At 35.6% G+C, this 22,337-nt stretch overlaps 2 protein-coding genes and 1 non-coding gene across 3 annotated transcripts; 2 read left to right on the forward strand and 1 right to left on the reverse strand.

The window, feature by feature from the left end:
* The first annotated feature begins 4,123 nt into the window (after positions 1-4,123).
* LOC146167484 (prostaglandin reductase 1-like) lies at positions 4,124-10,097 on the forward strand. The gene is made up of 9 exons (XM_083390918.1): positions 4,124-4,269; positions 4,929-4,974; positions 5,135-5,185; positions 6,157-6,327; positions 6,609-6,726; positions 7,639-7,791; positions 8,058-8,163; positions 8,999-9,117; positions 9,495-10,097. The coding sequence occupies exons 1-9, from the start codon at positions 4,161-4,163 to the stop codon at positions 9,621-9,623; spliced, it is 1,002 nt and encodes a 333-aa protein (XP_083247044.1). The 5' UTR covers positions 4,124-4,160; the 3' UTR covers positions 9,624-10,097.
* Positions 10,098-15,157: 5,060 nt separating this feature from the next.
* LOC146167485 (prostaglandin reductase 1-like) lies at positions 15,158-20,399 on the forward strand. Its single transcript, XM_083385789.1, has 9 exons — positions 15,158-15,266; positions 15,692-15,737; positions 15,940-15,990; positions 16,434-16,604; positions 17,765-17,882; positions 18,164-18,316; positions 18,545-18,650; positions 19,572-19,690; positions 20,271-20,399. Exons 1-9 carry the CDS (start codon positions 15,158-15,160, stop codon positions 20,397-20,399), a joined length of 1,002 nt encoding a protein of 333 aa, XP_083241915.1.
* A 353-nt stretch (positions 20,400-20,752) lies between these two features.
* Positions 20,753-20,827, reverse strand: Trnaa-ggc (transfer RNA alanine (anticodon GGC)). The gene has a single exon. It is a non-coding gene; the product is annotated as a tRNA-Ala (tRNA).
* Positions 20,828-22,337: the final 1,510 nt, after the last annotated feature.

The raw sequence follows: 22,337 nt of genomic DNA on the forward strand, positions 1-22,337 counted from the left end.
GCGTAATCATTAAGTGTCCGACAAATGCTGTTAAGCGAGCAACTAGTGTACAATGCTAGGTAAAACAGTTTTCATTGTAAAAAAATTGTCAAGTAGGCTAATAGTAATGCATTAATAAAGCGAAAATCGAGAAAGCATCTCGACGAATGTAGTGATATCGCTTGGCTCAGTACAGAACAGAGCCGAATATAAAAAATACCCTGGCGGCGTCAAAAAACACGCTTTGCAATGACTAACTAAGTTAATTTAAATTAAAATGACTTATTTTTTAATTTTCAAAAGTAAGTGCATTTGTTCTTTGATTATTACCTGTATTTGTTATTAACGTGAAGAAGTAAAACAAGTAAAATACGTTAAACACAATGCTTGGTATTTTTATAAGCAGGTGGGCACGAGGGTCGAGAACCTTTCAAAGGGGGCCACGAAGCATAAAAGGTTGAGAACCACTGGTCTACACGCTAATCTACCTTTTTAACAGTAGAGCAGACTTTCGGCTTTAATCTGTTTTTACTGAAATCGGAGAAAGCAAGCTACCGGTAAATTTGGTTTAAAATATTATGTTGAGTCAGTTTGTTGCTAATCCTGCAAACAAGATAACGATTTTTGATATGTATGCAGGGTAGGCAGCGACCTATGTTTTGTTGTTTAAAAATAGGCTTGTTGTTTTGACGGAAAAACTCCACGTCATACAATCTCAGTTTGCAGCAAAATTACTTTTTTACATCTCGGTTCTTGTGCAAGTTACTAAAGATAATGGAAATATCTACCTTTTGTCAAACCAAACAAATACCGACGAGACGGCACTGTTTACTTTAGTACAGATTTGACCGATTTTATAGTACAAGATTGACCGACTTAAACCAAACAAACGCTTTTTTCGCGCTTCGCGTGTTGCTAGTTTTTTAGTAAAACTGGACTTATTTTCAATTAAGTAAAACATTAAGGTCCAACCCTGATTAAGAGTGCTACGAACCACACATTTCTATAACAAAATTGTTTGTGGAAATTTATTACGGCCTTCCGAGAGCTTGCTATGTTTGGTTTAGCCCGCGACTAGCAAAGGTTGCCGCCCCCTGCTTTAGTACAGGGGTTATTAAACTTTTTTTACCGCGGACCCCTAAATTGTTTTTTTGCTTCGCGTGGACCACGCACTGTAAGCAAGAAATAAAAAAAATGACGTCATAAATTGACGTCGTTATACAAATAGACTGTAGAAATCTGCAGTTTTCAGTCCACAAAATGTAAAAAGGAGAATAGAAATAGTACCAATATTTCAATTTTGCCTTCACGGACCCCCTAAAACCAGTTCACGGACCCCAAAGGGGTCCATGGACCGCAGTTTAAGAACCCCTGCTTTAGTATGTCCATGTTTAACGTGCCAAATAATGGCATTTAGACAACCTTTGAACAGTGCTTTACTCTATTGAAACATTCTTGTTTTTAGGTTCAAGGACATTTCCATAAAGACTGTGTGCCTTTCATGTTCAAAATACTGCCGTAAAGAAATAGATAATTACTTTGTGCACCTTTTAACTGCTTTTGTCATTATTGCTATAGGCTATACGGAAGTTGCGGATAATGTGTTCGGTGGCCAGCACTGTTATGCTGTGTTGGTTCTCAGTAAAGCACTCTTGCAAGGCAATTAATTGCATCTGCCCAAACGGCGGATGTAGCAGTATACACCGTGATGAGTTGGTTAATATTGTCACATGGTCGAGTGAAATAGACGTTGTTTTAAACTTTGAATGTTAGTTAATAGTTGAAAGCTATTTCATACCTCAGAGCTTTAGTGCGCCATTAAAACAGAAAGCAGTTTGAATTCTCCTTAGCACCATGCAATAACCTATATCAGACATACCCAACGTTACGGGACACTTGAAACATTCACTATGTGTCCGTATGAAAGCAACGTTCAATTTAAAATCGTAACCTAAGTGCAATTATCAGCCCAACCGTACTAACAATTGTTTAACACCTTTTTCACAAACGTATTAAACTAATTTCTCACAGTGTAACTTAAAATTCTATAGCTTTATACTATAAAGAATCTGGGCCGCTATATGTTTAGCAGCCTACTGAGGGATGTGAAGTCCTGTGTCGCCTTAGGTTGCGTTATTGATTCAATTGGGTTTAACCCCTCTTCAATTTGCTGTCTTCTGAATTAAATTTTATAATGAGATGAATCATCAAAAAATTTAGGGCAATGTCGGTGACGTAATTGTTGTTTGTTATGAACATAAAGCTAATTATACGTTGAGTGATCAGATCATTTTAGGTCTGATATAATTTTTTAACAGGAAACTTTGCCTGTTCTAAAATAAATCGAAAAAAGGGAGCTACTAGTAAACTTGGTTTAGATTTTAGAAGAACAAATTGTGTCAGTTTGTGGTTAGTCCTTCAAACAAGATGCGCTTTTCAAGTTAACCATATTTCGGTTGTTTAATGCGCCAAATAATAGTATTTAGACAACGTTTGAACAGTCCTTTACTCTATTAAAACAGTCTTGTTTTTTAGGTACAAGGACTTCATAATGACTATGTGTCTTTTCAGTTTAAAATACTAGGCCTACCGTAAAGAAACGTATACTTACTTTGTGCACATTTTGTTTTAACTGCTTTTGTCATTATTGCTATAAGGCAGCTCTATGTGACTTGCTGATAATGTGTTCAGTCGCCAGCACTGTTGTGTGTCGGTTCTCAATAACGCATATTATCAAGACAACTAATTGCATCTGCTTAAACGGCGCATGTAGCAGTATACCGTATTTCAGTACTCCGCAACCTTTTTTGATCGCGACACACCAACAGGGCTAAAACAATTCGACTTCACAGCTACGAAATAATTGTCGAGGGACAACACAAGTAAATATTCTAGACAACCCGGAGAAAACGAAAAGATCTGATACGCCGAAGGCGTCGAAAATTGAACGAATTACATTCTTTTACCTTATGATTTTGCGATTTAACGGTCTTCCTAAAATATCTTAAGCCGGCCACTCAAGTCCTAAAAATTGGACCCTTTTGCAATAGCGGCAAACATTAGGTTTTTTTAATAGCATATTCAAAAATTAATTCTGACAATTTTGGCTTTGTATTGGTTTCTTCGTAAAAAGCAGCCTTTTTTTAATTGTACAATCAAATTTACAAGATATTTTATGGGTTTCGAGCATATGAATCATATGCCTTTTAACTTTGGTGTAATGTTCCAAATCAATTGTTAACGTTTATTTGCCTACTCCGAGTATAGTTCATTAAGGTAAAACACGCGTTTAGAATTTGACTTCCGGCGATAAAAGGTAACATAGGTTTTAAAAAGGTTGTAAATATTAAGGAAATTCTTAAAGTTGCACTTGGAATATTGCATGAGGTCAAGATGTCTGCCTTAATATACCATTTTCGTGAATATACTGTTGGCATTGTCTTAATAATAAAGGTGGTTCTTCTGAAAAATATGTATTCAGTGCCGACGTTTTCGATTAAAAGTTTTCTGTAAAGCTACAAGTTTATTGCCCTGAAGAAGATTACCCGTATAGGTAATCGAAACGTCGGCACTGATCACATACTTTGTCAGAAAAACCACCTTTATAATTGGTACCATTTTCGTGTTAATTTTTATTCTTAAAACCTAACCTTAATTAACTCAAGTAACACACCCCCGGGTATGTCGCGGCACACCGGTTGCGGAGCACTGACCTATGTCACTTTGAATCAAATATCGACGTTAATTTGATACAAAACGCGATGAAAATTCAGTGTGGCCAGACTTAGTGCTCACTTCGTTGCTGTAAGACGTTTTAACAATTTGCCCTGATCAAAGTTTAATCTGGTCTTGGTTGAAGTTTATGTAATTCACTTTTTCTCTTTTTATTTCTCTCAGTTTAGTATGCGGTTAATTTGACTGGTCAACGAACGAATCTTTTTTGTCTGTGCGTTGAACGGAAAATTTCAGAAAGCTTTGCAGATAGCAACAACATATGGAACCTTAATGGTTACCTTTTTGACATGCATCAGCCCTAGTGACATATAAACAACAACATCTGCATTCTGTTTTTATATAATGGCATGCAATCGCTGATATGCCACAAAAATATAGTCCTCCTTTTATTAATTGCATTTCTAGGATTAGCTGTTAATAATAATTTGTTTTCGGACACAAGCAAAATGGTGAAGTCACAAGTTTACTACAAAGCTAAGGAGTTTGAAGGAATGCCCAAGTTGAGCGACTTTAAGATTGTGGAAGAAGAAATTTGCGAAGATTTGGAGAAAGGAGGTATGTACAGTACAGTGTTGTAATGACTTAAGTCATTGACTTGACTTAAGTGCACTTAAGTCACTGTTTTCAAATGACTTGACTTGACTTAAGTCCTTTGTCCAAAATGACTTGACTTGACTTAAGTCTTTTGGACAAATGACTTGACTTGGACTTAAGTCATTTTGTCAAATAACTTGGGAGTAAATTAAGTGTTTTTCATTTAAATCTATCTCAAGTTTTGCACATTAAACACTCTTATTGCTGTATATTGCGTTTGTGTGTTTTTTAGTTAAATTGTTGCTTGTAATCGGACCAATTTTAATAGTTTAACAATTTACTTTTATGTCAATGACATGACTTGAAATTGACTTGCTCTCATTATGACCTGACTGGGACTTGACTTGGGCAACCGATGACTTAGACTGGGACTTGACTTGTTATTTTTTGCAAAAGACTTGACTTGGACTTAAGTTATTTCAAAAAGACTTGTTCACAACACTGGTACAGTACTTACTCTACTGTACTTGTGAATAGTTAGGTTTGTTTAACCAACTCTTTTTTCAAAAAGATGCACTATCTATTTTCAAGCAAGGTCGTTTCAATTTAATATTTTATTCAAACTATTTACTTTTTTATATTGCCCAGACGATTACATTATTCCCGTTTGTTTTTTGCAGAAATTCTTACCGAGGCAGTTGCTATCAGCGTGGATCCTTTTATCAGGTTTGTTCATCCATAGTTTTTTGTTGTTGTGCATATATTTACACTTCGAGTATTATTTTCTGGTATTGATCTTTAAGCTTTTAATTTCGATCTAATTTTCTTCATATTGCTTCTTGATTGCCAACACATCTAAATGATCTAACTCTACTTTACTTTGCAGAGCGTACAACGTTTCGATAACCGACCCTGTGATAGGATTTCAAGCAGCCAAGTAAGTTTAGTTTGCAATATGCAGTTCAATTTGAAACAAAACCATCATGTGGAGCATAGGCGTAGCCAGGGGGGGCTGAGGGGCCATGCCCCCCAAATTTATAAATAATTTACTCTTAATAATTTGTTTTGTAGCATTTATGAGCAGTACCACAACAGTCGATCACAGGCATGCCACACCTTTAATTGCCATGTACTGTTACGTCACAAACGATGTAGTCAATATTACGTTTGCTATACAATTACGTAGTTTTACTACTTTTAGACAGTTTTTGCTCTTCGACTGTTTTTTTAGTATTGCGTTAACACTCAGTCAGTTGCTGCTCGAAACGGTTTACTAGCTTTGATATTTCTGTTCGCTACGGCAGTTAATACAATGAGAAATACTAAACAAAAAATTCCAAATTTTGGTTCCCCAAAAATTCTCGGCTGGCTACGCCACTGATGTGGAAGGCAGGGGGGGATCTAGGATTTTCGTCGATGGTAAGCGTTCAAGTTACGTCATTACGGGGCCTTTTGTTATGTAATCTTATGATACGTATTGTTTGTTAACGAACTGGTGTGAAATTAGTTAATGTTAGAAAAAATGTATAAAAAATTGCGTTTATTTGGTTTCAGTTGGCAAACTTTAACCTTGGTAGGATTCTTTGACGACGTTATAGATTTGCTTGAACAGCAAACATTTGCATTTACGCAGGATATTTAGACAAATTACGTTTTGTAAAGAAAATGCTTTATTGAGTGTGAGCTGCTACAGCGCTAGGTTGTGGACACATATGTAAGTAAAAATACTCCAGTGTACGCGTGATAGGCTGAAGAGACAAAATATTGTATAAAAACGAAGAAAATGTTTTTTTATTCAGGTTTAGCTAAACTTAGCATGGAATATAGTTTGGAGATTCCAGAGAGTGGTGCAAAGTGTTTGTGCATGTAGCGGACATTTCATTTGAATTTAACGTTTTATATTTGCAGAGTTATAAAAAGCGAAAACGAGAAATATCCGGTGGGCTGTCACGTCTTACAAACCGCAGGATGGCGAAGCATTAGCAAGACGAAGGGCGACACCATTTGGTACAACGTGGACACTTTACTGAGACCTGATCACCCTAAAAGCTACAGCGTTGGAGCGCTTGGAATGCCTGGGTAAGTGCAACACATTTCTGAACATTAAGGACTATTCTTTCAATTTGTGACATGGAAATTACAAAATGCTGTGACGAACTAAACACAGCTGACTTGCTGTAATATATAAATATATTTACTTCACAGAACATTGCTGTACCCAGTCAAACTGTTTTTGCGAAAACTATAGCTATAAATACTATGCACATCTGTGATAATTGTTTTCATTGAGTAAGCATTGCTTACAGCAAAACTCATGGTTTCTTAAAATTTTTTCATTAAATATTATGTTCTGCGTAAAGAATCACAGCCTATGCTGGATTGCTTTGGATCTGCGAGCCAAAAGCTGGTGAAACAGTAATGGTAAATGGCTGCGCTGGAGCGGTGGGCAGTTTGGTTGGACAAATCGCAAAGTTGAAGGTATATGCCAATTGTTTTTCGGTTTAAAGTATCACAAATTAAACAGTTGTTAAATAAACCAGTTTTTAATGAATTAAGTAAATGACTGGCCTTAACTTAAATAAATCGTATAAATTACTTGTTTTTAAGTCATTTTTTTCAAATAAACAAGTTTTCTTTAAATACATTCAATAAATCTTTTAAAAGGTTGTTAGTCACAATTTTTGCACGTAAAGCAATTTGTTGGCTGTATGTCAATTTGCTTACTGTCGACTTGAAATTGTCTTGTCCTCAAAATGACTTGGACTGGGTCTTGACATGTTAGTTTTCAACAAACTTGACTTAAAAAAATATTTTTTAAACGACTGGAGTAACTGGAGTAACTATCCTAAATATATTTTAAACGCTTTGAATTTCTTTTAAATTAATGTTTGTGCGAAAGGAAGTGCAAAATTATGTTTTTGTTCACGTGATGTATAAATAAGAGACTATAAATAAGTGTTTTTAAAACATACCTGCAAATAGGTAAGGGCCAAACTGTCACCACCTGCAATATAAAAAACAACGCAAAATGGTGTTTTGTTTTTCTTTCTATCTTATACTGAATAAGTGCTTAATGGCACGAAGTCCTCTTGAGGTAGCGCATCGTTGAAATTGTGCTTAAATTTTATTGTAATAGTGGTTGCCATCTAGTGGCCACTATTTTAACTTTTAATAAACTTTTCTTTCATTACGAGTAATAATTTAACATAATACCGTATTTTTTTTACAATTGCCTGTATCATGCTTACAGGCTATTGTTTCCTTATGAATTAGATATTTAAAGTTCTACCCCTTCTTTTTCGGGTAGTCAATTCAAAGCGAATACATTGATTTTACGGAACCACATTGAATATATGGGATAGACAGTAACGTTTTATGGATAAACTACAGGGCTGTACCGTGATCGGGTGCTGCGGAACAGAGGACAAATGCAATTGGGCAAAGTCAATCGGATTCGACGGCGTTTTCAATTACAAGACCGACAACTGTAAAGAAGCAATCGCCAAACTTGCCCCAAAAGGGATCGACTGCTTTTTTGATAACGTAAGAAAGTTTAAAACGATTTGTCCGAATTGCATTATTACACATAATATTACGTTGTCCGAATTGCATCGTCGTCAAGTGGTGAAGAGTTTCATTGTTTCCACAAAAACATTGTGTGCTTAACGCATTACGTGTTTGCGACCTTCGTTTGGTTGTTTTATTTAACTGTATAAAACAGTATAGTGTGTCAGAACCTCGTGGCCTTGGTAAACTTTAAATATTAATCTTGGTGTAACTCAAAATCAATGTGGTGTGTTGCATTTCAGGTTGGAGGACAAATGTCCAGCGACATTATCAATTCGATGAACATTAAAGGACGAGTAGCCGTTTGTGGCTCCATCAGCTCTTACAACGACCCAAACCCTCCTAAAGGTATACGATAACAAAAAAAATTAACAAAATTTTGAACATACGCTGCCCTTTTTAGTATATATGGTCGAGAGGGTTTCTGAAATCAATATGTCTGTTACGTCACACTCAATGCGATTTGTTACGTCACCATACGATTTACAACATTTTGCAGTGTGATTTTATCACTTACCAACATTGTGATTAAGCATGTTTCCCAGCGTTAATTATTTTACTAAAAGTATATTTAGAAGTTTTTGTGGACCCCCTGAAAACGTTTTGCGGACCCCGGTTGAGAACCACTGGTATAAAGCTTTACGGTAGTTTGAATCGACTTTGTCCGTGTCTTATCTTGGGAATTGTAAAATTTCAGCTTATCTCTGTTTAATGGGATGTTTGGAGTACAATTTCTTAACCCAGTAAATACCACCGTGCCAAAAAGCGGCTGGTAAAAAGAACTAAAGGCAGATAACTGTATCTGTTATATATTAACGGAACCTTATTCTGCAATAACGCATTATGCACAAATCAAAATTCACAGTTTTTCTCGCCCAATTTAGCTAAAAGTATTTTGTCGTTTAGTTTTTGAATTATTGTGAAAAGTCATGAGGGATGCAATGCATATACATGCCCCAAACAAACCATGTATGTTCGGTAGCAAATACAAACCATGTAAACTAAAACAGTTGGTTTAAAGTTCTAAAACGGAACATTTTAACCTAGCTTAATCGTAGCCATTTGTCACATCGGGCAATCCCCTTGTGTAATGTAAGTAAAACTCACAGGTGTGGTCATTTTCCCATACAATTTAGTCATGCACCTGAAATAAACCCGATAACATATTTCTGTTTAATTGCAGCGGATATTCTCCAGCCAGCTCTCGTTAGCCGTCAATTGAAAATAGAAGGATTCAACGTTGTACAATTCAGGGACAGATTTGCCGAGGCTCTGAAGGACCTCGCACCATGGGTCGCAGAGGTATGCAGATTTACTCACACAATTTACAGGAACGAAAATTTAAACTTACTAATTGAATTTAATCCAAACATTTTCACTAAATAATTATTTTTGATTAAGTTTGGTTAGTTATCATGATCTATGTATAAAAAACAATTCGCTTGATACGTTCCAAACTGAAATATTGCTCGTCGTCAGAAGTGCACAATGGAAAGCCGTTTAATTTGAAGATGACTTGCTATAGCAAAGAATGGTGTTTGACTTTTCTTAGACAAGTATTTACCGAATAACCTGCTCTAAGTTAGTTAACAATCTTCTGGTTAACGAAGCTTAAACATAGTTTATTCAGTAAAGTCAATTCACGGCGGTAAAAGCTCAAAGATAACATTTTATTTCAGGGTAAGCTAAAAATCCGAGAAACGGTGACCGAAGGTTTCGAGAACATTCCAAAGGCCTTCATTGATATGCTGAGCGGGGGAAACACCGGGAAGGCGGTTGTTCGTATATCGAACAGCACCAAGTTTTGACGTTTTTGCTTAGCGTAAAGGATATTCATGCAACATACACTATTTTCGTGGTCTCGCATTTACACAGCTTGTTCGTGCAGCACCCAATACCTAAAAGCAAAGGATTGGGAGTTTTTGTCTTTCACCCTTCTATTTTGTAATCTAGCATTAAATTCTGTCAACCGATTTGAACTCTCGCTAAGCATACTCGTTTAACTATTTTGTTTGCATACTACTCATCAATTTGAAATATTTACAGACGTTAGTATTATATGTAGTAAGCAATATACTTGCATTATGTTAGAAATGCTACGTTTTCTGACTTTTTGTATTTTTTGTGGCAAGCATATAGTATATTATTCGTTGAGTAACCATACGATTATTTTTAGGTTTAACCTTCAACTAGTGAATGTTACAAATGCCGCCTGTTTTTCGCTATAAACTGCGCCGTATATAATTGGAAAAAGCCGGTGCCGGTTATTATATGAGCCGGAAATTTTTTTTCGGGACATATTTTGTTTTTGCTCAACTTCTTTTAGGTTTTTTCTTATTAGTTTCAGACCGTTTTTTGTCCAGAGTTTTACAGTAAAACTATAGTTTATATGTAGATTACGTTTTAAGGGTTTAGAAGTCTATCTACCTAGGAGATTTAGCTGGTGGTAGAAATTACAAACAAAATATGACGTCATCGTAAAATCGATTTCAGCTTTCTACTCCTGTCTAGCGGTAGCAATATTTCCTAAAAAGGATATGGTTAAAACGACACCGGTTATACAGACAGTCTCGCGTTATACGCGACAAAGGGGCACTGTTAAAGCAGCGTAACAGATTCCGGCTCCGCCAAAGGAGTACATTCTACACACACACAAGGATCGATTAGGAAGAATTCAATTGTTAAAACTTTTCGCTTGCAGTGGTGGAATATATTGGGCAATTATAAAACAAATTCAGTCTTTGAATATAATGCCACAAATCTTTTGTGGTCTCGAAAATTTTTTTAGAGCACCAACAGGTTTAACGACGAAACCCATGTAATAAACAAGTCCTAACGAAACATAACTTATATAATGGGTTAAGCCTGTGTTCTTGTTTTAAAAGAACTAAACGAGTTTGCCGCAATCTTACAAGTGGAACATGCACTAAATTTTTATAAATGTATAGAGCAAAATATTTTCACTTTTAGCCAAATCATATACTTCAAAGAAACATTACAATTTCCATACATTTAAAACGCAAGGTTTGGCATAGGTTATGTCAAAAGTCGAACAATGGACAAGATCAAATTATAAGTGTATTGTACAACATTAACATTGTGTACAGCTTTTTGAACTATAACTTCGATAGCCATAATAGGTTAAAAGGAAAAAGTTTTGGGGACTGTCTCGCGCTAATAAGTGAGAAAGGGGCACTGTGATTTCAGCGAAACATATTACGTCAAAGCGTTGTATTTTGCTTTTAAACGCCAGAAAGGCGCGAAAATGCTTTTTAAATTGTTTTTACCATGTTCATTGTTCGTATATAAAAAACGGATTTTGTTAATTGCGCCTTAAATAGTTTTCAGGGTCTATAATCTGGTACTCATAAAGTTAAACTTTAAAACTTAACATATTCGGCTTTCATCTTTAAAATTTATGTTTATATGTTAATTGGGTTTAAAGGTTCAAAATTATGAGTGGGTCCTATTTTTGCTCTATAAAATAGTGTGACGTTAAGTTATTTAAAGCTCTCTACGCCTACCTAGCGACAGTAATATCTAGCAATATATCTCCCTTTTGTAGTGTTCGCCAATATGCTATTTATGTAAATCAAACCGCTTGTAAACCATAAAAATGATACTATGAATTCCTTGTTTGTTTTTCAGGGGTGAACGACCCAACAATCGGGTGGTTTTCTGGCAAAGTAATACAAAAAGATGATTTATAAGAAATCTGTTGGTTGTACTTTGAATTTAGAAAACAAAATAATTAATAAAGTTGTAGATTTTTGTGGTTTGAGCCCTAGTGTTTTGGGTGTATATTTTTGAAGTAGGTTGGAAAAAACATAAATTTTAAAAGTATTGTTAATGAAATATTTGAAGAATATTTCGGGTGGAGAATGTTTTTTTGTTTATCATTTATCTATGGTTTCAAAGGCATCAAACATATTTTTTTTAATTTATGCGTTTTTTTGTGAAAAAAATATTTGCATCCATGTCAGAAGTGAAGACAGAAACATTTTGGCCTATATCTGTTTGCTTGCTTGTAGAAACAAGTCAAGGAGACGTTTTGGGATGTGTATATGTCCAACAACAGTTCATTTGCATCGGTAACGTTATTGGTGAACAGGGCTGCGGAGTCGGAGTCGGACTCGGGACTCGGGACTCGACGGAGTCGGTTTGTTTTGCCGGAGTCGGACTCGGGACTCGGGTAAGACCACGTAAAACTACCCGAGTCCCGAGTCCGACGTGCGCATGCGCAGTATCAAATTTTTAAACTGTTAAGGCGGCAAAATGTAAGTTGTAAAAGTGTAATAGCAAATGGTGAAATATTTTTTAACCATGTAATGCGGGTGGATCAATTACGACATCAATAGAAGTGGATTGCAAAAAATCCACCTTAATTCAGTTGCGTAAATGGGTAAAATACAGGCTGTAGAGTAGGGCTACCATATTTTCAGCACCTTAAAAGAGGACATTTTCTTGCCTGCAAGTAAAACAACTGTAGAATTGTTACGTTTGAGAAAAACGTGCCATATCCAAGTATTGCATTCAGCTTCGAAATTAACACGTCCTTTTCTGAAACACGGATAGTAGCTCATCAGTAAACAGAGTTTTCCTTTTCAGCATTATAATGTATAGCTTATATTTTGCTTTATTGTTGTCTAAATTTAAAGAAAGCGTTTGCTGAGAACCACCTGATGCCATAGACAGGTGGTTCTTAATCTTTTTCAGCCGTGCCCCCCTTGGTAATTTTCCCATGCCTTGCGAGATGATTTTGACAAACGTGTCGTGAGGGCATTTACTCCACAGTTGTAAGGCTGCGATGTCAGCGCAAATAAAAATGTAAGCGCAAAAATTAAACTTTGCGTTATCGTGTTTCAAAAGATGTGATAACACATAACAACAGCAGCAATATTGCAATAACATTATCGATTCGCGCGAAAAGGTGTGAGTCCCCTGTTGCTAGCCTGTTATCCAATTAAATAAAACATGGATAAAAAATAGTTCGAACGGTGGATGAATTTTATCGGTTATCTATAAGTTAACAAAATTTTAAATAGTGCCGTTATACCTTCAATGATATGAAAACATGCAATGGCACTCAAAGAGACTTTGTGCTAAAAAAAAGTTGATATCTAAGTAGATCTATAGTTTTTGCCGTTTTATTGTTAAAGTTGGCAAAAACAGAGTTTGTACAGCGCTGTAGGAGTGGTGTATTACACAGCGAAACCATTGGAATCATTGCAAAAATTAAATATTAACTTAGAGCTAGCGCAAAAAATTTTTTAGCAACTACGGTAACTGAAAATGCGAAAAAAGCGGACTTTTGGACATTTTTGAGCGTCCTCAGAGGACCATTCAGTTTTCTTGAGAAAAAAGGACAAATCCTCCTAAAAGAGGACATATGGTAGGCCTACTGTAGAGTCAGAGCTGGACTCGGGACTCGACAAAATCTTACATTTGGCTGGAGTCGGACTCGGGACTCGGGAGTCGGACTCGGGTTTATTTTTTTGGCCGGAGTCGGACTCGTTTTTTTTTAACCGACTCCGCAGCCCTGTTGGTGAAGGCAAGAAAATTGTCGGCCCATATCTGTTTTTGCTTGCAGAAACAAGTAAAAAGAAAGTACAACTTAATATAAACAGTAAAACGAATAAACCAAAGTGTAATATATAGCCTAATATTACAAAAATTAACCTGGTAAATAACACTATTTATAATGGCCGAATTATTGAACCAGCCAAAAAAAGAAGACCCATATTGAAAATGTAAGTTACCCAAGTGTTGTGCCAGTTTCCTGCTATATTCCTACAACAAAATGTAGCTTGGATGTGCGTGTAGAATAGGCAGGGACCTATATTTTAGTAGTTTAGCGTTGTCAAGACTGATTTATATAGGATAACTTAAATTCGAAGCTTCATTTAAATTTCACGCTGCGATGAAAATAAGTTTTTTTTTTTGACGAAAGCATCACTGAATATTAAAAACGCCACTTAATATGATTTAGATTTGTAGCAAGGGTAAATGTTTTACCACGATTTTGTACAACATGAGACCTAAATAGAGTTAATCTAAACTGCAAAATGATAGCTAAAGATGTTACGAATGTCAAACAAAAAACAAATCTATCAAGCACACAAAATCCCAACTAGTCAGCCGGTAGGACAATGTTTAACTTGCTTAAGTGATGTGGTTTGGACAATATTTGAACAGCGCTTTACTATGTATTGTAACATTCCTGTATATGGGAGACTAGTGCTTTTTTGCAATGACTGTGCTGTTTTTTCAGTTTTAAATGTTTTTTCACAATGACTGAGCTGTTTTCTTTTTTTTTAAACCCTGAAGAATAAGCAGTTGTCCAGCAGTGCTGGTTATAAGGATCAGATATTGTATGAAGACGTTCAGTTGAAAGATATAGCTCAAATGATTTTTTGAATAAATATATACCATCATGCTTTGCAGACAAAATATATATATAGTTTTTTTTCATATCGGCATAAAATATCTCATCATTATATTTAGCATTGATGAACTACTGCTGTCATTTATCAGGTATTGAGTTCGATATTGTTTGCAAGGGTCAAGGCAGTTTCAAATATCTCACATTATGTGCAACGTCATTAAACAGATCCCTAGGCCTACATAGTTTGTGTATAACTGCGTTTGCCATTAATTATTATAATTAGCATTAGCTGCGTTGTGTATACCTTTGCTGTGGACAATGCGAGTTACGGTTAAGGATAAATAATGTGTTCAATGGCGAGCACTGAGTTGGTCGTGTTGATTTAGTAAAGAATATTATCACGACTATTATTTTTTAAATGGCAGATGTAGCACTATACTCTGTATTTGGTTGTTGTATTTGATACAAAATTGAATGATCGGAAGTACACACTTCGTAGCACTATAAGAAGTTTGAACTTTACTTATCCTTGTTCGCTTTGATCAACCTCAAATAACTATATCAGGAAATGTCCTGATTGAGGATTATATAACTTATTTGTTTTTATTTCTCTCTGTTAATTATGATGGACCGCCAAGGTAACATCACGTCGCTATATTTACAAGCTTTGCATAACCGCTCCGTACTATATTATGTTCACATGAGGATTGCTTTACGTAGAATGGCTTTAGAATCTAGTTTACCAAACATAACAATACCCATCTTATTTTCTCCCGTCGCCTTTTACAAGCATTGGTGGTAAATAACATACAACCTACATACAACCCAACATAAGGTTGCCGTTTTAAAATAAATCAAAATCAGTTTGTTGTGTGCAACAAATATATTACTCTATTTTATTAATGGTCGTTTCTAGGAGTATTAAGTAATATTGATTGTCATTAAAACACAAGCAAAATGGTGAAATCACAAGTTTACTACAAAACTAAAGAGTTCGAAGGAATGCCCACGTTAAGTGACTTTAAGATTGTGGAAGAAGAAGTCAGCGAAGATTTGGAAAAAGGAGGTATGGACTTATCTTATCAATCGGAAGTTAACCATTAGTAAACAAACAAAAAATTACACAAGACTAAGCCAATTGTCATATTACGTGAATTGGGGATAACGCTTCACTAAGGAGTTATGGGAACCCCCCAAAATCTGTTCAAGTAAACGGATATTGTAAATAAACGGATAAATAAGCTCCGGCATGAAAAAACTTTAGCTTTTACCTGGCTATCACTTATTGTGTTAACGACCAGCAATATTTTTTTATTGAAAAAACATGTGCATCAAAACATTATTTTAGGTTTGTTCGATTTGCACAACTTACGTTTTCTGTAAGTGTAGGATGAGCCGACGTTTTTGTCAAAAAAAACTCTTATTGGTTTATTTTTTAATTCTATTTTATTCTGGTCTGACGATGAAGTTATTTACACGTGTCTTTTGTAGAAATTCTGACCGAAGCAGTTGCTATAAGCGTGGATCCTTTTATCAGGTTTGTTCCATATGCTCTTTTTATTTTTGTTTATTCGCGTTTTATTTCTTTATTTTAGAGTGTTAGTGCACACATAAGTTTATGAAACATAAATGTGCAAATTATTGTTAATCTATTTGTGGTATGTTTATACTTGGAATATATATTTTTTTATTTCTTTTTGATCACAAACACATCCAAACGACCTAACTTTAATTCGCAGAGCGTACAAAGTTCCAGTAACTGACCCCGTGATCGGATTTCAAACAGCCAAGTAAGTAGATTGTTTGCAATGCTACATTCGAAACTTCTACAATAACCTAAAAAGTAAAGAGGTTAAGTGCTTCATTACACTTTTGTACTGTTTAATAAATTGCATAACCGCTCCGTATATATGATAGGTTTACATGAGGAATGTTTACTCTAGCTATAGGTAAAATGTCTTACGAAACTCTTTTAAAGTGTCGCATAAAAATACCTTTTCTCCCACAGCTGAACAGGGAAAAACTGAGGGTTAAATGCCATACAGACATATATTATCACAAGTTTATTATGTTGAGGTTGTGTAGGTTTAATTTTAACGCACTTCGTTGCTCATGCAACCTATATATGATTTCATTTTAAGGTGTTGTGTGCAAATCGAGTATAGGTTTGCCTTATATGGAATAGGTTGGAGGCCAAAGAGGGATTTTTTGCAACCCTTTCAATTTCTTGCAGAGTTATCAAAAGTAACAATGAGAAATACCCTGTTGGCTGCCACGTCTTGCAAAATTCCGGCTGGCGCTCTGTCTGTAAGACAAAAGGCGACACCATTTGGTACAACGTAGACACTTTACTGAGACCTGATCACCCTAAAAGCTACAGCATTGGAGTGCTCGGAATGCCTGGGTAAGTGCAACAAATTCCTAAAATAAAGAATGATACTTGGTTTCTGTTATTAGAACGGCTAAACCAGTGGTCGGCAAACTGTGGGCTGCGGCCCAAACGTGGGCTGCGAGCTATGTTTTAATAGTTTAGTTTTATCATGTAGTTGTGGGCCGCGTGAATGCTGTACATATTTTGTATTGTATTTTAAAAGTTATTGTAGCAAGAATTTTTAAATTGTTTTAGCGTGGTTAAATCCCCACTGTGAGTGCCTGTCAAAGCCAACTTTAGATACGTAAACGCAAACCTTTTAGCGCCTCGCGCGTATATTCTTCGTTTTATAGATGTTTTACATTATGAAATAGCAGTGTTTCGGCATCAAGACGTGTAATATTTCAGCCTAACGCTGTCTGGACTGCGACTCCCTACAAAATAAAATTTCTACGAACATATATATAGTTAATGTAATTTTTTATTCAACATGGTGATATTGCTATTGTATTGTGGGTAACCTATATCAAAATGTTACTTCAAGGTTAACGAAATATGTAACGTGCGGTCTTTTTACGTTATTGCGGGTGCCGATATTAAGCTGTGCAGATGATAGATTCATTTATGCATTAAGTGTACGTCTAAAAAAAGTTAAACGTTTCGCCAACTGGATTTTAGCTTAATATTTGCGCACGAGTTCGTTTGAGAACAACAGGTGTTTCTAAGAACAATTGTTTGAAGACGTAACTTCTGACGTCATTCTAATCTAATGCCTCCAACTCAAAACAAATATCCTGGATATCCATGCTTTCATGGTTTTACGCAGTGGGCCTTCAATAGCTCTAAAAAAATTTATTTGGGCCGCGACAAAAAAGTTTGTCTACCACTGGGCTAAACAATAGTAGCGCGAAATAATTTAACACAGTTGCAGTGATAGATTTATAATTAAGAACGCATTTTCTACTCGACGTCATCAATATTACGATATAACATAACGTCATACAAGAGCTGATGTACAGAAATCTCTAGAAAAAAAGGCACAGAACCGTCCAATGCCCACTCAAGCTGATTTGCAAAAAGGAAACCTTGTATACCAATTACATTCGTGAAAACTGTTTTAATTGAGCAAAGAATCGTTTAGCGAAATTCCAGTTTGTTGAATTGCTCCACTAATAACTTTGTTTTGCGTGAAGGTTGACCGCCTACGCCGGATTGCTTTGGATCTGCGAACCAAAGGCTGGTGAAACAGTGATGGTGAATGGCTGTGCTGGAGCGGTGGGCAGCTTGGTGGGACAAATCGCAAAGTTAAAGGTATATAGAGATCAAAAATAAAACAGTTTGTTAGAAAGGTAGTGCAAAATTGCAATATTTTTGTTCGCATAAGGTTGAAATGATGGCCGATCACGTGTTAGTTTTAAGTTATAGGTGCCAAAAAAACTATTTTGTTGTTTAAATGTCACAAAACGATTGAAAACGTACACATAACCCCATGACAACTTGTTAAATGTGTTGCATTTAGAATATATTAACATTTTGGTGATCTCTCAAGACGTAAACGAAAGGGTTTTGCTTTAAAACTTAATTAATCACAGGGCTGCATCGTGATCGGTTGTTGTGGAACGAACGCGAAATGCGATTGGGCAAAATCAATCGGTTTCGACGGCGTTTTCAACTACAAGACCTGCAACTGGAAGGACGAAATCGCCAAACTCGCTCCAAATGGAATCGACTGTTTCTTTGATAACGTGAGAAGATGTAAAAAGATTTAATGATTCTAGGCCTACATTGTGTGAATTTCGTTATGATATATATCATGTTAAAATGTCGATAATGTTGCATTGTCTATTAAAAACTTTCAATATTTAGCAGATCATGTTCTCGCCGACTTCGTTTTTTCGGGCGTTTTTAAAACAGCCATTTGTTAAAAACTGCTGACTAAGTTGAAAGACGGAATTCACGTTGTGTTGTTTCAGGTTGGAGGACAAATGTCCAGCGACATTATTAATTCGATGAACATTGGAGGGCGAATTGCCGTTTGTGGCTCCATAAGTTCTTACAATGCCCAAAACCCTCCGAAAGGTATACAAGGCACAACAAAAATGTTGGACATATTTTCTTTAATATTTATACCGATTTGGATTTCAGAGAGTTTTTTAATGTGCCTTGTTATGCTATCGATTTGATTAGTAGTTTGTTTATATTTTTTATGTTTACATATACAACAGCGAAGTTTTAAAGTAATTACAATTCTTTATACAAGTCAATAGGATTATACTGTCTAAGAATGGAATGGAATATATTGTATTACCAAAACTTCATTTTCGCATTTTGATTTTGCCCTTTTTAGCCAGTCTTAGCTGAAAATAGTTTAATAGTAATGAGTTATTCACAAATAGTCCTAAAGGGTGCAAATCCTAGACATGCTTTATAGCAAGCCATTTTTCTTTGCGGTAGTAAACTCGAACCACGTTAGGAATCACTTTGCCAAATCGACAAATTCGGATGGCTTCAAGTCGCGTTTAAATCTTTATTCTTCGGTCTGAAAACCGACCAGTAAAAATTGGTAGCCTACTGCTCTCATGACCTGTGATTATCAAATGCTTACGTCATATATAAACGCAAAATTGGAGTAAGATAGTTTAATAATATTAATTCTGACACCACGTGAATCGAAACGACAACCCCAACCATACCCATAAAATAAAAGATGTTTTAAGAATTCTATTAACGCTGGACTATAAAACAAAACTAATGCCAATCAAAAAAACAGAGCTTGATTGAACAGAGTTCTAAACATGTATGAAAAACATCACTGTAATACGTGCCTCACGGATTGGCAAAGTTTACTTGCCCTTTTCAGTATAGAATAACGTGATCGTAGTAAGCAATATAGGCCTCCTATCATCTAACATTAAATCAGCAACTATTTGTTATTCGGCTTTAAGGCCAAAGAAGCAACCCTCCGAGTAAAGCTGGTTATAGAATATTGTTTAATTGCAGCGGATATCATTCAGCCAGCCCTTGTAGGCCGTCGATTGAAGATGCAGGGATTCCTCGTTCACCAATTTAGTCACAGATTTCCTGAGGCCCTAAAGGACTTAGCAGCGTGGGTCGCTGAGGTAGGCAGCTTCAAATAGATTGAAGTATGGTCAAACTCTAAATTAGGTGGATCAAAACGGTACCGTGTTGCAGTCATATTTTATTAAACATTTATTTCAAAGCAAAATAACATAACTTTAATTTTAAGTGTTTTCATCAAATAACACTGTTTTGTAGTAAAAATGACTTAAGTTTGATACACTTAAGCAAACAGTTTTAAATGGAATTTGTTCCAAGGCAAGATGACTTAACCTAAACCTTTAGTGTTTTCATTAAATATATATTTTTTATTAGCCTAATTGGGTACCGTACCTTTATATTAGAATGGAAAACAATGTGCTTTCTATGTTTCCTAACTGGAATACTGCTCGGCACCGAATGTCTTTACCAATTTTATTTTATATTTTTCAATACCTTACTTGGACTTGACATGCTACAGCAGTGACATAAACTTGGGCTTGACATTGTCAACAGATGACATGGACAACTAATTTTTTGTCTTAAATAAGTTTAAAACCACCAAGATGTAACACTTGAACATTTTATAGCCAGCCAAATCAATTCACAGTGGTAACCGCTGAAAAATGCATTATTTTGCAGGGTAAGCTTCAAATTCAGGAAAGAGTGACCGAAGGTTTCGAGAACGTTCCAAAGGCCTTCATTGATATGCTGAGCGGGGGAAACACCGGGAAGGCAGTTGTTCGTATATCGCAGAGCACCGAGTTTTGATATTTTACCCAGTATAAAGGATATTCGTGCAACATACATTTAATTTTGCTGTATCTGTTTTTGACAATATGTTGGTGTAGCATCCAATTCATAATCGCCAAACAAATTTTGTAATATTTTATCTTTTAACCTACATGTTTTATCATCGGACGGTAAATGCTATCAACCGATTTTCACTCTCGACCTACAAATTTGTTCGCATTTGGTTGGTATTTATTTAGTAGTGTACCTTTTACTTTGTTGGCAAACAAATATTTAGAAAAAATACAAAGATGGAGAACACCGAAAAGCCATTGCAGACTCACCGAATCTGTCAATCAATGATGCAAGCAGAGCAGACTAGAAAAACAACTAGCCTGCAGTGAGGTTCGAACTCACGACCTCCGGTCAAGCCGGGACCGTCGCTCTACCAACTGAGCTATGCAGGCTCAGAAGGGAACGAGTCGAGAAACAACCATACGCCAATGCTTGCTCAATCTGTTAGTACAAGCAACTTCATAATGAAGGGGATCGCCAGTATCATATCATAATACAATGAAAGATAGAGAAATGCGAAATAATTGTAGGCATATAACGAGTACATACGAAAAGGCTATTACCGAAATATAATATATATAGTTTGACGAACCCAATGTTTTGTAGTGCATGTATGGTGGCTAGATTTTAGGGTTATGGCTAGATTTTAGGGTTGCTATGTTTTAAAACGCGAAAAAGCTAGGCCACCCTTAGGAATTACGAGTGACATTCTTTGTTTTTGACTGTTCAAAGCACCTGCACCATTTCTCAAGTCATGTTGGTGCAGTAAATCCTTATATAACATACGCAAGAAGATTCCAGAAATTGAAAATTGATCAAAAAACTTTGAATTGGCAACATTTGCTCCTTTACTAATAAAATATTATTACCAAATTTGAACCACATTCTTAAACAAGCAAACTCTTCTAATCTAAATAAAGGTTTCGTCCACTTGTTTAAATATTCCAAATATATTTCATAAAATTTGAAACTTCGGAGAGGAAGCTTTTTACTTTAAATTCTGCATTATTCTGTGCATTGTTGAGAAAGAAACCCCATAAAATTTTGATTCTTTTTTCTTTAAGTTTTCTTAGCACTTCTACAATAGAGTTGCTTGCTTCGAAACAGTTTGAATAGGTGTGTGAAAGACAGACATTATGGTCTGCAAATTTTAGGTGTATATTTCACTGATTTCGTATTTTCACTGAAAATGGTTCATTATTGTAGGTGATTGTTCTTGCGACAAAAAAGATTTAACATTTTTGCGAATCTTTTGATTCCGGAAGTTAAGAAAGCCTTTGAGTCTAGCTAAAAGAAATTTTTTTTTGGTTTATGGAACTACAAATCACAGTATCCTTTCAGTTGTTCAGTTATTTTGTAAATGGAAAAATATTGATATAGTTTGTTGATTGTTTCAATATGGTAGCCGTAGACACAAATGATGTTTACCTGCCATTCCATATATTTGGTAAGAAAGACTGTACAATAATCCTTCTTTAGGTTTTGCCATCATTTAACTTGTAATATAAAAATAAAAAAAAACATGCTGATTAAACGTCTCTAACCAAGCTTGCTCAACTTGTAAGAGTTGAGCAAAAATCAGATTCTTAAAGATTCTCAAATATTGAGCATTAGAAATGGCCCTCCAGAGTTCCGCGCGGTACCACGGTTGAGAACCACTGCTCTATAGTCGTTGTGACGTAACAATGATAAACATATTTGCACTCAAGAGTTACTGCCTGTGAATTCCAAACTATTTAAAAGTACTAAACAGTACAAAATTAAAAAAGTGTTGGAAATGTCGTTTAGAATCACTACTCAGCTCAAACACGCAAAGGTAATGCATGAATGTTTTTTATTTTAGGCGATTAGGAAAGTTTGCCCCAGAGTAGAGATTCTTAACCGTGTTGGAATCCCCACTAT

The sequence above is a fragment of the Ascidiella aspersa genome, chromosome 1 (assembly GCF_963924565.1).
Source record: "Ascidiella aspersa chromosome 1, kaAscAspe10.2, whole genome shotgun sequence".
Taxonomy (NCBI): domain Eukaryota; kingdom Metazoa; phylum Chordata; class Ascidiacea; order Phlebobranchia; family Ascidiidae; genus Ascidiella; species Ascidiella aspersa.

Bases quoted from the DNA above. Each gene is read 5' to 3' on its own strand.
- LOC146167485 (XM_083385789.1), top strand. From the start codon at position 15,158: ATGGTGAAATCACAAGTTTACTACAAAACTAAAGAGTTCGAAGGAATG. The intron at 15,991-16,433 runs GTAAGTAGATTG...AATTTCTTGCAG, and splicing joins ATCGGATTTCAAACAGCCAA to AGTTATCAAAAGTAACAATG. The intron at 17,883-18,163 runs GTATATAGAGAT...AATTAATCACAG, and splicing joins GACAAATCGCAAAGTTAAAG to GGCTGCATCGTGATCGGTTG.
- LOC146167484 (XM_083390918.1), top strand. From the start codon at position 4,161: ATGGTGAAGTCACAAGTTTACTACAAAGCTAAGGAGTTTGAAGGAATG. The intron at 5,186-6,156 runs GTAAGTTTAGTT...TTATATTTGCAG, and splicing joins ATAGGATTTCAAGCAGCCAA to AGTTATAAAAAGCGAAAACG. The intron at 6,328-6,608 runs GTAAGTGCAACA...TTCTGCGTAAAG, and splicing joins GGAGCGCTTGGAATGCCTGG to AATCACAGCCTATGCTGGAT.